At 37.0% G+C, this 15,680-nt stretch overlaps 1 protein-coding gene across 20 annotated transcripts in view; it reads right to left on the bottom strand.

The window, feature by feature from the left end:
- DLG2 (discs large MAGUK scaffold protein 2) overlaps positions 1 to 15,680 on the bottom strand; it is a 1,000,200-nt gene that overhangs the window by 585,920 nt on the left and 398,600 nt on the right. For 13 of the 20 annotated variants that reach the window (XM_048294433.1, XM_048294432.1, XM_048294434.1 and 10 more), the window contains one exon: positions 13,404 to 13,484. The exons of the other annotated variants lie outside the window; for them this stretch is intronic. In XM_048294433.1, coding sequence (XP_048150390.1) covers positions 13,404 to 13,484 — 81 coding nt within the window. The remainder of the gene's footprint in view (positions 1 to 13,403; positions 13,485 to 15,680) is intronic. 20 annotated transcript variants of the gene reach the window in all.

The raw sequence follows: 15,680 nt of genomic DNA, 5'->3' as shown, positions 1-15,680 counted from the left end.
AGCTTTGTCTCTTCACATTTCTCACTATGGTAAGAAAATCATCCAAAATTCCCTCCCTGGAAAAATAATCTGAGAAATACAAAGCCACAAAGATGAACTAATAGAAAATCCATGTCTTTTTTATGAAGTTGACCCATTTTTTTCTCATGTTACTTCTGAACCTCCTTCCTCTGAAGGACATGCTGTGTTATGCCATTAGATCTACTAAGCCTCGGCATGTTAGGAATATCCAGCACCATCCATATTTATAGTACTCAGCCACCATAAACAGATGGTTTGTGCACACACAATGTCATTTTGTGCTCAAGGATTCACAAAAAGTCTGGAAAGAGGAAGGGTTTCACTATGGTTAGAACTGTTGGTCAACAGCTACATTTAGCTCATCTTTTAAGAAAGCAAACAACCATTTTCTCTTTCACCTGGAAGTGGAATCTGAGCTTTGTTTAGCCTAAGACATGCAGTTCTAATAATCCATACAGTCACCTCTTTTCCCATCATTTCCATTGCCATCTAGCTCTTCATTTGATTTCAGATTCTCAGCTCTGTAAATGAAGTGCAGTAGAAAATTTCTGCAGTATAAGCTGTAATAAGGATATATTACAAGCTCGAGTCAAATGCTTCAGGCATCAGATTAGATGATTTATAGTAGCCAGGTTTTATTAAGATCAAGACTTTAGTAATCGAGCTTGTCAGTTGCACAAAACTGATTATTGGATAAAGTTCAGGTCACAGTTTTTGAAACATACTTTTCTTTTGGTTTGGATTTTAACAGAAAGTTCATCAGTAAAAAGTCCTGGATTATTCTGCATTACTTCTCATTTCATCAGGTGACTGTCTCAAGTAAAGATAGCAGAGGAGCGAACCCCAAATTTGCCCTCTCCCATCAGAGGAATTAAGCTGAACTAAGCAACTCCTTTACCAGTATAAGGTTATATAACGATTTATCTTTTAGAACAGCCAACCTCTACACACAGAACAGAAAGAGCCAGTCTAATTCAGGAGTGTCTCTGAACAATGCTCTGCAAGCCTGTGAGGATACATATTTCTCTCCACTCCTAAGAACTTTGGCCGAACTTGCACCTAGATAATTGCAGCACTTGTATGAAAAATTTAAAAAAAAAAAAAAAAAAAAGAAAAAAGAAGCAGCCCATCAAATTATTCTGAGGGAATAATTTAGGTTTTAGAACATATTATACAGTTATAAACACACATTGCTTATTTTTAATATGCAATATTCCAGCCTATTCAATAATGTCAAATGCAATAAATCCTGGTGTTATATATGTGACACCTTTTAACTTCCTACAAATTCCTGCAGGGCATTGTGATACAGAGCACTATGCCAAAGCTGTGTCTTACTTTAAATATTTGTTTCACCAACCAAATGCTCCATGATAGAGCTTCATGCTGTTCTCCTCTAGAATTAACTTTGAAATGTTAAAATATCTTTATTTGTAGCAATTTAGAAAGTATTGCAATAGCCTGTTTCCTTACATGGGCATAGCTTTTGCACTAAAACCAGGCACACTGGAAAGAAAAAAAACTTGATGTCAATGACACCAGTTCTCATGTACCTTTAGAAATAGGAATTAGAGCAGTTTTGAGTTCTTCGGTCCACTGATACTGAAGAACTACAGATATGTGCTTGAATCATGAATTCTTTGGGTTATTTAACCAGAACGTTAGATGCTTGGCCATACTTATAGTTAGGAAGCAATCTGTTTTAGAAGGTCTGAAAATTCATACAGCAACAGAAACAATAAAAATGTCCTGTGTATTCACTTTTCAGAAAGTCCCTTTGCATGAATATGCTGAGCCCTCGCTTACAAAGCCTAGTTTTTAGCTTGAGTAATTCATAATTTTAAAAAAATCAAATAATATTAACAAATAACGAGTTACACTCTATTAAGATGTAGGAAGAACAAATTAAACAACAGACACCACTCTAGGGCATAGAGAACTTCTGTTTGCCTACTAACATAAACATTAAACCAGGATGAAAAGTATGTTTTGCTGCAGTTCATGGGGTCTCTTTGTATCATACCACCCAACTAATTCCTATAAATGAGATAGCACTGTGTTTTTACACACAATAGCTTGATGTAACTATAAGTGTATTTTTGTTGTCTTTTTAATATTAACTTGTTCTGATTTCGTGGATCTCAAGTACCACCACAGGTGCACAGATAATGTTTTCACATGCTGTTGCCATGTAAAATCATGTGTCTTCAGATAATCTGATAGATAATATAAAAGTACAGATTATTGCTTGACTAGGCAGTATAATCCTTGACTTTTCAAATCTGGATCCTATGTGAATGTGCTGGTGTCATCTGCTTCAAGATAAAAAAAACCTCAGTCCACCTCTCCAGCTTTTCCCATGAAAAGCTGCTCTCTGGATTTAGATGTGGCTCAGTCTTAGTCTTGCTGCAAATATTGTTGCGTCTCTGTGAAACACAGTCAACACATAAATGAGAAACCAAGAGGAAAGGAACTTCAACCAGTGGACATTATATATCCTTTACTCAGCAAACAGCAAATACTTTTTCCAAAGGCAACTTATGAACACATTTTCGTTCTTTCTTTTCCTCCATTCCCATAATTTTTTCACATTGCTCAGACTCACTCTTCCACACATGGTGCCTTTCTGTAGACCCTTTTCACATGTTTCTCTAGTATTTTTTATCAATCTTTTCTCCAATATACCCACTGACACTCTCTCATCCCAAGTTATCTTTCCCAACAGATACACAGACGTGGAAAGAAAAGTCATCAGTGCTATTAGGGGGATAAACTAAGACGACAGGTTTCACTCTTTGAGATCAATTACTCATTCAAAAGCTACCTCTTTCCCAGCAGCTAAGGAAGGTAAGTGCTGACATTCATAGAACAACTTTGGAATTTGCTCAGCAATCACCTAATTTAAACTGCTGAATTACTAGGAAGTAAGGCAGGAAACAGTAAACCCTCAAAACATTTAAAAAAAAACAACTTAGAGCTCATGAAGTCACCTGGTTGTTTGAAAAGTTGCAGGAAGGGGCTTATACTCTGTAAGCATAGGCAAAATTTCTACCTGCTGATACCAGACTGCAACCATCTCCAAATTACACCAATGACCAGCGAGTCATATTTAATAACTTATTATGGATCTAGCTTTTTTCCCCATTGCTGCTTGGAATGGCCTTGTGAAAGCCCTTTTAATTCACCTATAGAAGATTTTAAAGTTAGTTATTGCCAGAAGTAAGAGAACCTAGAACAGGTTTAGCTAACATACTTCCAGGCTGGTGCACCAGCCCTTGGCCTAACATGGGAACACAACAGTGGAAGAACTTTTCTTTCCCCATAAGGTTTTGCTGCAGAGGTAAAAGCAATGTTAAAAAATACTTTAGAATCATCAGGGAAGAAGTTTTATCCCCTTTGTCCCAAAGCATCTAGTACACGAAAGTCATGTGAAATTGTCCTTTGGCCACTTTCAGTACGTACTTTTGGACCCCTTCTGTAAGTGAACACTGACTTTTTTTCCAGATGTTAGAAGGGATCACATATTTCCCAACAAGAAGAATAAAACAGAGTCTTCTTAGTTCAGTTTCCCACCAGGTTCCCAGGAGTGGCACTTAAATTATGACAGCAAACATCCCACAAAGCTGCTCCTTTATGATCTTTCTTCAGAGCAGTAATTAATTTAAAAAGAGAAGTTGTTTTTACACCATTCCTGGAAGTATTCATGGCCAGGCTGGATGGCACTCTCAGCACACTGGTCTTGTGGAAGGTGTCCCTGCCCGTGGCAGGGGGATTGGAATTAGGTGATCTTTACGGTCCCTTCCAACCCAAACAACTCTATGATTCTGTGATTCTATGAAAAATTATCAGTAGTCTGTGCTTTCTTGCTATATTAATATGGTTTTTTACCTCTTCTGTCCTACCTCATCAATTTTCTCCTTTACTTAATTACGAAACTATTTGGGAGAGGGTCTGTCTTTTCATTTTGTGTTCCAATGACACTGTCATCTTATGCATTAGTTCCTACTTTTCACAACAATATAAAGAGTGAAGGGAAAAAAAAATCTCATCAAGAAGGAGTTGATTTTGTATACTTTGTTAACACTGGTTAGTGAAAAGTTCCTGAATGGCTTGAAAAATAGATTTTTAATTTTTCTTCATTTACAAGTTTGACAAAATGATGTATTTACCTAATTCTAAATGCAGGTTATGTCAGAAAAGATATGTCACTCAAGTTTACTCCAATTCTTGCACTTCATTGCAAACATAATATCTGAAAGTTGCACCATCATTGACATCAGTATGATATAAAAAGTTTGTAGCATGATTATGCCAACAGTCATATTTGTCAAGGTCGGGGGAAGAGAAGGCAAAGCCAAAGCAAAATGTTCAAGTATTTCAAAGTTACCAGAAAAAGTAGCCTGGCACTGTAGGAGTCAAAATGAAACAGAGGAAAGGAAAAGCTGAACTAAACATTAGGAGTGACCAAGGTCTGTCTAGGAAACAGAGGGTGAGATTTTAAAGTTTGGAGCCTACAATGTTCAGTCCTTAGTATATAATTGCACTCTTCAAAATCAATCGCTAATAAATGTCAATTAAAATCACAGAATCACAAGAGCTATAGAATTACAAGCTGAGTTGGAAGTGAGCTGGAAGTATGTCCTATTGTCCAACTCATTCTCAAAGTAGAACTCCAAAGCTGAAGCAGGTGTTTCAGGGCCCATATTATTTTAGAAATAATTCCAGGTCTTTATTATTTTAGAAGCATTTGAAAGGAACTTTGAAAATTTTGAATCCAGAAGTTCTAGCATTTAAGCTGAATGACAATTTAAGCTAAGAAAATCACAACTCTTTTCACAGTGTTTCTAAGCAAAATATAAGAATCTCGTTATTGGAAACTTAGTATTATGAGTTAAACTGCATATTTCTAAAGACTCAGAGGCTTTCAGAGGTCACTAGAAGAGGCAGAAACCCTCAGATTATAGGGCAGAAATTAAGTATGAGCTGTATTTTGCTTGCAACTGCAAGGTTTAAATATGTAACTTAGAAAAGGTTTATTTGTCAAAAAAACGCAAACTTTAATTTTCAAATTCCTATGGCCAAAGTGAGATATAACTCTTCTTAGATAAGTAGAATACATTTCAATTATGCATGTGTAAAGATCTAAGCCAATTCATTCAATGATAACTAAAATCTGCAATAGGACCAAAGGCCTACGTAGTAAAGCATCAATGCATATTCTGTCTCTCAACAATATACTGTGCCTTGTAGAAAACCAAATCATAGCAAAAGTATAATTTCATCAATTCTCTGGGTACTCTCTGTTGCAATTAGAACAAATTTTATTTTTGTTTAGTAGTGTTGGAATCAAGTGCATGGTTGCCTCATAACAGGATGCTCAACATGGAAAGGTCTCTCAATTGTCCAGGCTTTATGGGATTCTAAGTCTTGATGTCTTAAATTTCTACAGGCTTTAACTACGGATTAAACTAAACTCAGCCATTCTTCATTTGCAACTTAATCAGTAACAACTTGGTTTTCTTAAACAAGTGAAAAAGTGCTGCTTTTTTGTTATTGCAGGTTGAGTGCAAAAGACATTGTAGAAAAAATTCTCCCATGGTAAAACCTCACTCCCAGGTGAGTTAATCAGTTTACTCTTAATTGTTTCTTTCTGTTCTCTAAAATTCTCCAAGTTATCTACTAATTCCTGTATATCTTTTCAGTACTTTACTGAATAAAGGATCTGAATAAAAATGTGCTTTTAACTGGATTCCAACACTAAGACAAAATTTTAACCAAATATATTCTTCTTAGAGACATAGACACTTGATGTTACAGTAAGCTCTACATTTCTATTGTACAAAGAAATTTAAAAATATTATTTTCTACTAGTATCCTTGGACCACAATTCAACTATAAAGATATCATTTTATCATGACCACTTCTACCCTGGGAAATACTTTTTCAAATAAAAAACAAAAAATATCCCCCTTGTAGCTGTAAACCTCCTATAAACAGTTTATATAAACAATCAGGAGGCTTTGAGTTCACTACAGAATGAGCATGTATTTCTAATAGCATTGAATAGAGTGCTTACATAGCTCATATTTCACAATTTCCTTGTGCTTTTCTGCATGGGTGAAGGTTTACAGTATGAAGTGAAGAGAAAAATAATTTCAATCCCTTAACTGGAGAATGAATACATGAAAAAATTAGGTAGGGCAGTTGACTGAGGCAGCAGCCATCAGTGTAAAGCAAAGGTACTAGCAGCACATTTTAAGATACAGCATGTTTCTTTTTCAGAAAGATTATACCATGACAATAACTATATTATATTAAGCTGTAAGTTGAACTATGACTAATGACAACACCACTTCCTTGGGCATTCTGTTGCAATGCTTATCCACTCTTTCAGTGAAGAAATTTTTCCTAATATCCATCTGAACCTCCCCTAGGAACATCTTAAGGCCATTTTCCCTTGTCCTATCACTAATTGCCTGGACAAAGAGGCCAACACCCACCCTGACACAACTTCCTTACTGGTAGCTGTAGACAGCAACTATATGTAACTAAACAATCACAAAATCCCAAATGTTTCAAGTAAGGAAGTTGTAATGGAGACAATTGGGCTTTAGCCCCATCCAGAGAAAATATACATTAAAAAAATTAATATAAATAAAAACTATGATAAGTAATACAAACACTGTAAGATAAACACTGTGAGGGGAAAAAACAACAACAACCACCAAAAAACCTCTCAAGGAAGTGAAGAACAGTCTGATATTGCAAGCTGACCACATGAGCATGTCTACAAAAGAAAGGAAATGCTGTAATTAAATATAACAACTCCTACTGTCTAGAGATAAATAAATTTCCTCTCCTTTAAAATGTCTGACTAATGTAAGCCATCTTTCATCCAAGTTACCAATATACATCGCCCTGTTTCTGTGAGGCAGATGTTATAGGAACCCCATGATAGTCCCTATGGATGTGGTTGCCTCCCCAAGGAAATATGGAGCACATTCAGCAGTGCAATGAGGTTAAGATTTACTCCAGAAACCAGGGTTAGAGGATGGTCAGGACCAGACATTGGCTCTAAAGGAGGCTGTGGGAATTTAGGCTGACACTATATATTCAGCACTTTTGGCTTTGTTTTCCAAGAAGGCTGGAATTGCTTTCAGCAACTGCACACCTATGCAGGTACCTCTTGGAGCACACAGAATTTACAGGGGTTTGTACAGAAGCGACTCTGAGACTGAAGCCACCATTGACTCAGGAAACAGTTATTGACAAGCGAACAAAGCTTTACCAAATGTGAGCTCAAAAACTTGAACCATCCCCCTCCCCCCCCCCCCATTTTTAAAGTTTATATAATGCAAATGACAGCTGACCCAGCACCACAGAGTACAATTATGATTAACAGGAGACTTTTCTGAAAAACGTCTGTGCTGCCTTGGGGAATAATGTAGGTCACAGCATCAATTAAAAGCAGAACAAACTCTTCACTGCCTCCATAACATTTAACCCCAAATCATTTTGTTGCTGCAAATTAAACAACCCATTGCTGTGTTACATCACAGGAGCGAAAAAAGGAAAGAATAACTTGTTTAAAAACTTATTTCAAGCTCCAGCACCCACTTTACAGCACATATTATGGGCAAGCAATATGGAATACTGATGTTATCAGTATTTTCCTCAGCTTTGTGGAACAGAATTACTATCTGTATATTCAGTTTTCTTTTACCTAATCTGGATATTAATATTAGACCTTTGCAGGAAAGCATGTGAGATTTACTTAATTGATGATGAAAACCAGCAGTTTACCTTTGCTGCGGACTGTAAAGGAGATGTAAGATTGTTTAAATTCTAAGCTTCAGTTTTGAAGCTCTAGTGAACACCCTTCTATTCAGGAGAGTGGAATATAAAAACAAATCACTTCAGGTAAAATGTGTTTGCAGGGGTCACTACAGATATTTTACCTAATTACTAATATTAATTACTAGTTTTCTACTACTGTATCAAAGACAACTGTCAATAGAAGCCAACCAAAAATTTAAGGACATTCACTTTTAAAGAATTGTCCACAGGTAATGTCCTTTTTAAAGATCAATAAATTCCAGTTTCTTAACAACAAAGACAATTTTCAGCAGAATTCAAGCCAGAAAAAAGATCTTTGTAATAAAGCCTCTCTATTGTTGCTGACCTTTGTGTTTGTTCATGTGGAAATACTGGGCAATATCTTGGATGCAATTAAGTCTTCTGAAGTTTTATTATTTACTTGAATGAGAGGTGAAGCAAATTCTTCTCAGCTTGTGAGACTGAAAGGGCAACTACACAGCATTGATAAGCTGGACTGCCTGAGAAGTATCTCACAAAGTTCATGAGAGATCACAAGGGAACATCAACTGATATATTAAACAAAGGGAAAACAAATTTATAAAGTGCACCTCCATCTTTTCTACTACTCATGAGTAATACCAAGTAATTAAAACATACTGCAGGCAAAATTAAGACTTCCCGATACCCGTGTAGTACTTTCAGCTCAAAAAATTCTTCACAGAGAAGGAATTCTATAGGGGTATATAGGTGAGAACAAAGACTCATTTCTGAAAACTTAGCAGTGGAAAAAGCTAAATAGTTATATATATGTCTCCCAGTAGAGTACAAAGGAAGTGGATTTGTACATCAGGGAAATTCCCTTTTGATAGAACTAGGTTTTAAGACTCAATCTCTGACTATGTTCTCATCTGCACTTTCAAATTCCAGTAAGGGGTACAGGAGCTCAGTTCACTTTTCCCTGGTGAAATGTTAAGGTAATGCAAAGAATGCCAACGTCTGATTAGCCCATTATCTATAGCCATAATACCTCAGTGCCAGTGCTAAGGACTTCAATTCCACTGTCAAAGGCTTTAAGAAAATGCAAAATGAAAAAGGAGTGCCAAGCTTTAGAGAGTTTCCAATCTGAGTGTAAAACAGGAGATGCAACCCGTTCCTCAACAGTTATCAGGATTTCACTAGAATTTTAGACCCCTCGTTACTGAGAGTGAATTTCTTTTAGACATTAAGACAAAGGCAGACTTTCCTGATGACTTAAGCAAAAACCATGAAAATGGTTTTTTGGAAGACTTCACAATTGAACAATGGACCCTTCCATCCTTGCCTAATTGCAAAGGAAAGTTGCTTTATGCCAGAGAATGATACAGGGTAAGTAGGGTGAGAATAAGTGAAAGTAATTTATTTTAGATGCAAGTCAAAGCAGGAAGTTCAAGAAGAAATGCTATAATGGGGCATAGTGGTGGGACAAAAAAAAAAAAGCATAATTTAATTATATTTTTTCTAGGGGCTGATAGATTGTAGGCTAGGGGGTCTCTGATTCTTCCTACCCCCAAGTGTTCTAGAGTGTTTCAGATGAGAATATATCATTCACTGCTCTGAGAATATGTGTAGTGGTAGTACAATAATGAATTAGTTCTCTGTCAAACAGAAAGAAAAGGTCTAAAGACTCTTCAGCCACTACAATCTTTCTCAAAGCCCTTTGTAAAAGAAAGGAAAATATTATCACTCTTTTACAGGTAGGAAAGCAAAGGGAAAGAGAATAAAGCAAGCTGCCCAAGATGACGCAAGAGGAGTTGAAAAAACAGATCATATATCTAGAACTTTGTATTAAAGACCACCCAATCTTCAACCAGTTTTACAAAATATGACTGAGATGTAGATGGCAGACAGCACTGAAAAACATCCAGCCCTCTCAATCAAACCTTGCTGTTTAAATCAAAATTTTGCAACTACAGATTAAAAATCAGTGAAGGAAAATTAATTCAGAAGTTCATGATCTAGAAGAATTCAAACTTTATCCTCCACACATGTAGGCCAGGAGGTGGGTGTACTGAGCTTTTTTAATGAATTAAAATGCAAGGAAGTGGGAAGGAAGTAAAAAGGAAATAAATGCTTTCATTAGGCCAAGTTATACAACTCCACATTTCTCCATTTGAACTACTGACTGGGGAAGAATGTGATAAAATACACTAGTTCTATGAGTTGAATCTCCCTCCACAATGCCATCTAACCCCACATTCCTGTGTAGAAAAAGTTTCTTCTGACTCGCCTGGAGCAAAGAACAGGCACCTCCAAGATTTGAGGTTTAAGGCGCAAAGCACCACTGGATCATCGAGAGCGAGTGTACTGCCGCACGTAACACTGACAACAGCAGCTTGTCTTAAACACAAGCGCGCACACCTATTTCAGAAAAGCACCTAATCCTGAAAACCTAAAAGGACTGAGATCTAACACCTTCCTTGATGGCTCATCCTATGTTCTCATTTTTAGCAACCCCTGCCCGGCCTTGGTTTACTCTTACCCTGGTACACATTCTGTTTTTCTCTGCTACTGTGAAGAATCCTCTTATTCCTAGTCATCCTAGGGATACACTGTCATTAAGTCATGTCTCTCTCTGGAAGAATTTTTCTCCGTTCTAGTCTCTCTTCTCTCTTTTGATATTTATTATCTTTATAAATTACAGATGCCAAAACCTGGTACAATATCTCCTTCCATAGCCTCACTGTTGCACATACCAATAAAAGCACCTCCATACTCCCAATTTTGTGAGGTTTTTTACATTCAAGTTCATAATACAAGCCCCACTGAGTTGTCTGTTCTCTCCTCTGGAACATTCCTAGCATCACTTACATCAGCTTTTGGGATCCTCATGTGTATGTCAGGTTGCCACTGCTTCCTTCTGGCTGTGTAATATTTCTCTTCCAGTTAATGACAATTTTGTTTGAATGGCCTCTGTTTACCAGGCTAGACTGTAACTGGATTGCACAATCTGATTACTGTGTCCTCCATTTTTTTTTTTTCTATTGTTTCAATCTTTGCATTATTTTCAAATTTTAACATCCAAGAATTTAGCCTTTCACAATCATTTGGCTTTCCAAATGATTTGTGAAAATATGGAAATATGTTGTCCACACCCAATTATAAATTGTGGAAGACTGTGGAGAGATACTATTTACAAGAGGATGCAGTGACAGCACAAGGGGGAATGGCTTCAAACTGAAAGAGAGAAGGTTTAGACTGGATATTAGGAAGAAATTCTTCACTGTGAGGGTGGTCAGGCACTGCCACAGGTTGCCCAGAGAAGCTGTGGAGGCGTCATCCCTGGAAGTGCTCAAGGCCAGGCTGGACATGGTTTTCAGCACCTGGTCTAGTGGAAGTAGTCCCTGTCCATGGCATGGGTGTTGGAACTAGATCATCTCTGAGGTCCCTTCCAACCCAGGCCATTCTGTGATTCTATGATCCCTCAAAACTTCTGTGTAAGGGTCATTTCTCATTGATTCGTGTTTTGAGATGCCAGTCTTTGAGGAATATTATTTTGATAAAGTATACTGTTATTTATTTATACCAGATGAAATACAAAATTAAATGAAATGCCTTACAAAAACCTAAACGACGCCTAGGACCATTCAACAAGCAAATTCCCATTGGAATGAAGTTTATCTAGCAAAATTGCTTTTCTTTAAAACTATGTTGACTGTCATTAATTTCTTCCTACGACTAATTTATTCTTATGCTTGCTTTTTTAGCTAAATTTTCCTTAATCTTTCCAATATTTTTTTTCCAGGGCAGAAATATGACTAACCTGCTCTGCAGCATTATTTGGAAAAAAAAAGGTGAAAATAATAGCATGACACTCACACTCTAGAATTTAAAAAATTCTCCAACAGATCTTTTCAGCGTCCTTTTTTAGGGATCTTAGGTGAAAGTTACCAAGTAATGAGCCTTCTGTTTTACTTATTTTATCACTGGCAGATGTTGTTTAACATGCTTTGAAAAGATTCAGTGCTGTTTGTACAGTAGGGACACTGGATCTCCTACCACCATATGGGCTTGCTAAGGAGCAAACAGCACTTCCCTCCTACTGTGTGCCACTCAGTATTGAAGAGGTATCAGAGTTTTTGTTCATCTTCGCATGAATAAATGACACAATTAATTAAATAGTGATTGACTGGCATCATTTCTGCTTCTTTTTGGCTTACAAAAAAGCAGCACAAATTAATTAAGTCACATACAAAATAAACCAAGAAATAAGCTTTGTCAAACTTTTCTCAAAATCTTAGGAGGTAGAAATTGAGTGTCCAGATACATACTATAAGAATTCTGGTCCATTATGCTTACCACTGATTTCATCCCAGGTTGCCACCTTAGTTATTACATATTTTTGGCCCCTACATTAAGGAAAATTACCTAGACATCCTAAGCCATTATAAATTGATGTCCAGCTGGTAGAGAGCTGTGCAAGATCACTCAGAATCCTCATCTGCCCTATTTATCCCAGAATCTTGTTAACCCTGGATAACAAGCGATAGCAATTTGGACACCAACAATATATCACTTTAGACTACTTTTTCCAGAAATATCCCATTAGTGTGCATTATCTTCATACCTTAATCTGCCTTCTTTTCCTCCCAAGACTGCAAAGGACCCAACTGGCAAACAGCCAGAATATCAAATTTCTCACACATCTATTATCATAGTGGCAGAAGGTCATACACTGAAAACTGAGCACACAACTGCAACATAAACTAAACTGAGTATTTTAAAAACAGAAATTTATGGAGTTTACTATCCTGGTGCAATAGTGTCACTTGCACTTTTGTTTGATTTGGAGGGTTTTTTTGTACTTCTGGTTTCAATGACAACTCCTCTATTGGAAAAGTTCTTTGATTAAAAAGCAAACAAACAAACAAACAAACAAACCAACCCCCAAAACACCAAATCAAACTTCAACAATTTTTTTCTGTCACACTGTCCAGGTCCATAAATACACTTATATCCTGGTTTGGTCCTGCCTGTTACATCTCAGAGACTGATTGTACCTCTGCTGGACCAATAGGCAATAAAAAGAAATTTCAAAAAGATAAAGGTGAAATTTTCCTGACCACTTGAGATATCAAAGTCGAGACATTTACACCTAGGTTATTTGACCATAAAGAATATCTAGGCACTGGAGAGATAAAATCATTTCCAGGGCATGATCCACCTCTGTCTAAAGTAGCCATCCAAATCAGGTTAGAAGAATTGTGTTCAGATCAAGTCTCTCCATTGACTACCAAGGCAATATCGTTATCTTCCTCAAATGTCAAAAGTCAACTTGAACCAAATTGTTCTTTTAATAGCTCAAACAGTTTTCAGTTTGATCAGTATGCAGCTGAGGCTTCTTACATGCCACAGCATCTTGAAAATTATTGAAACATTCACCAATTTTTTTTTTTTTTAACCTGAAATAGGCACTTTTGGGTCCAGGGAAGCATTGGTGGAGAAAAATTGGCAAAACTATGAAGCAGCAATTCAGAAACTATTTGCTTTCCTCACTTACTTCTCACAGCCAAATTCACTACTCTCACCTGTGTATTAGTCCATTCCATTTCAGGAAAAGGTCCCAGCTGAAGGCCTCTACCTGTGGGATTTTCTTCCTCTTGGCCTTTCTGGAAGTACATAGAGACATCTACTCAAAACACGTTCCAAACTCAGATTTTTTATTGTCTTTGCATATGGTGCTTAGTTGTGTGGGTTTGCTTCCCAGGTTGTTTTTTGGGGAAGTGGGCTCATTTATTCCCTTGGAGCTGTAAATTGGTGTTAACACATGCTGAATTGCCCAGAGGCTTTATAACAAAAAATAAATTGCCGTTATATGATATAGTATTAAAAATGTGCATGCATATTATTCATTATAAATATTTATGGATTAGCTATTTATCACTGCAGGAAGAACAAGCAAGTTATGTATATTTTACAAGAATTAACACTGTACTACTGTATTTAGGTTTAGTTTTAGTATGCAACATTTACCAGTCTCAAGTAATTATTAGAAAATGAAGCAAGAAGGCTACAAGGAATAAATAAACATTCTCTTAACAGTCCACCTCTTTCTAGCTAAAATTAGAAATTACCCTGTTGCTTCTAAATTTTAAAACCCACTCTAATTATCACTATGAATTTATGAAGTTTTAACAGTAGGAGGTTATATATTTGCTTTTAATGAACATCAGGTTTCCATTTTTTTGTGAAACAGAAAATCTATAATGAATTCAGTCTCCCACATAGTCATGAGTCAATGCCATTGTAGAAAACACATGAGTTCTTAACAAACAACAACAATATGGAAGAGCCCTGTCAGTAAGGGGAGACATAAGGCAGGGATCTCAGTTTTTGTTGATAGCAAAACTACCATATCTGTAGCTATGCATTCAATAGCATTTTTTACACAATGTTTAATACAAAAGGGAGTTAAAAGCATTTTTACAAAGGCCATATCCATTACGATGCTTATGTAATGCTGATCCTCACCTTTTACTATGTTACTCTAGACTTTTTGTTTCTATTTTTAATAAAGAACGCTAATTTTAAAAAGAATAAAAGTCATAGATGAGTTTAGGTGTGAAAGGATATAAGGATCACCTAGTTCCAACACCCCCTGCCATGGGCAGGGACACCTTCCACTAGACCAGGTTGCTCAGAACCCCATCCAAACTGGCCCTGAACACTTCCAGGGATGGGGCATCCACAGCTTCACTGGGCAACCTGTGCCAGTGCCTCACCACTCTCACAGTGAAGAATGTCTTTCTTATATTTATCCTAAACCCGCCCTCTGACAGTTTGAAGCCATTTCCTTTTGTTCTGTCACTACATGGACTTGTAAAATGTCCCTCTCCAGCCTCCTTGTAGACCCCTTTTAGGTATAAACCCACTTCTTTTTATGTATAAAAGGTAACACCTTTTCACTCTCACCTGCAAGATTAAGTCTTTTTTAATAGCAAGCATAAAACACAGCAAGTATAAAACCATTGGGCCAAGTCATTCAGGGAAGTCTCGAAACTCTGTTGCTATAAAGAGTGGCTAATAATAGTCAAAAAGCTCAGGGTGTAACACTTTTCAGTATAAAGTATAGTCTAAGGAAAAGGGACTTCTGGCTCTGCTTAAAAGGATTAATGCTGTCATACAATGATATTTTTAAGAATTGGGACTTATACTGATGCTGTCAGTCTTGAGGCATTCAGCTGTGTCAGCTAGGAGCAGCGCCCTTTGAGACACAGGAAAATACTGGGAATGGTTTCAGGCTCAAATGCCCTGAGTCACTGCGGAGGGTGCATTCCCACCTCAGGAAGACGGATGAATGGAGGTCTGAATATTCAGTTGAGCTTACACAGAGAGGATTTTTACATGAAAAACATCCAGAGTAACTTCTTTTACAGTGTAATGGGCAGCCATGGATTCCCATCAGCACCAAGCTACCAGGAATAATGGGGAGGCATTTTATGGCCAAGTCCACTGGAGCTGAGGCACTTTGACCACAGCAAGCTTTTGTGTACATGTAGTTTAGTTTGACTATTTGGTTCTGGAGACTTTTGAGAAGTGTGTAGTACCCTAAACCAGATAGAAGAAATGCACACTGAGTAGTAAGCACTTCCCTGACAGAGGAAACATCAAAAGCAAAAATACAGAGTAAGGAACACCTCTGTTGAGATCATTAACTAAGGAGGAGCCAAGAGTGAGGTTCTATTGCGAAATGGCCTTCCTTCAAGATATGAAGAATTGCTGTGCATAAGGACAAGGGTTATAACTATTGTGCTGTAATCATTGATGATGAGACACCAGCAGAACTGTATCATTTTGGGGCACTT

Source organism: Corvus hawaiiensis, chromosome 2 (assembly GCF_020740725.1).
Source record: "Corvus hawaiiensis isolate bCorHaw1 chromosome 2, bCorHaw1.pri.cur, whole genome shotgun sequence".
Taxonomy (NCBI): domain Eukaryota; kingdom Metazoa; phylum Chordata; class Aves; order Passeriformes; family Corvidae; genus Corvus; species Corvus hawaiiensis.
Note: the sequence above shows the minus strand (reverse complement) of the source record. Positions and strands in the feature narration are given on the sequence as shown.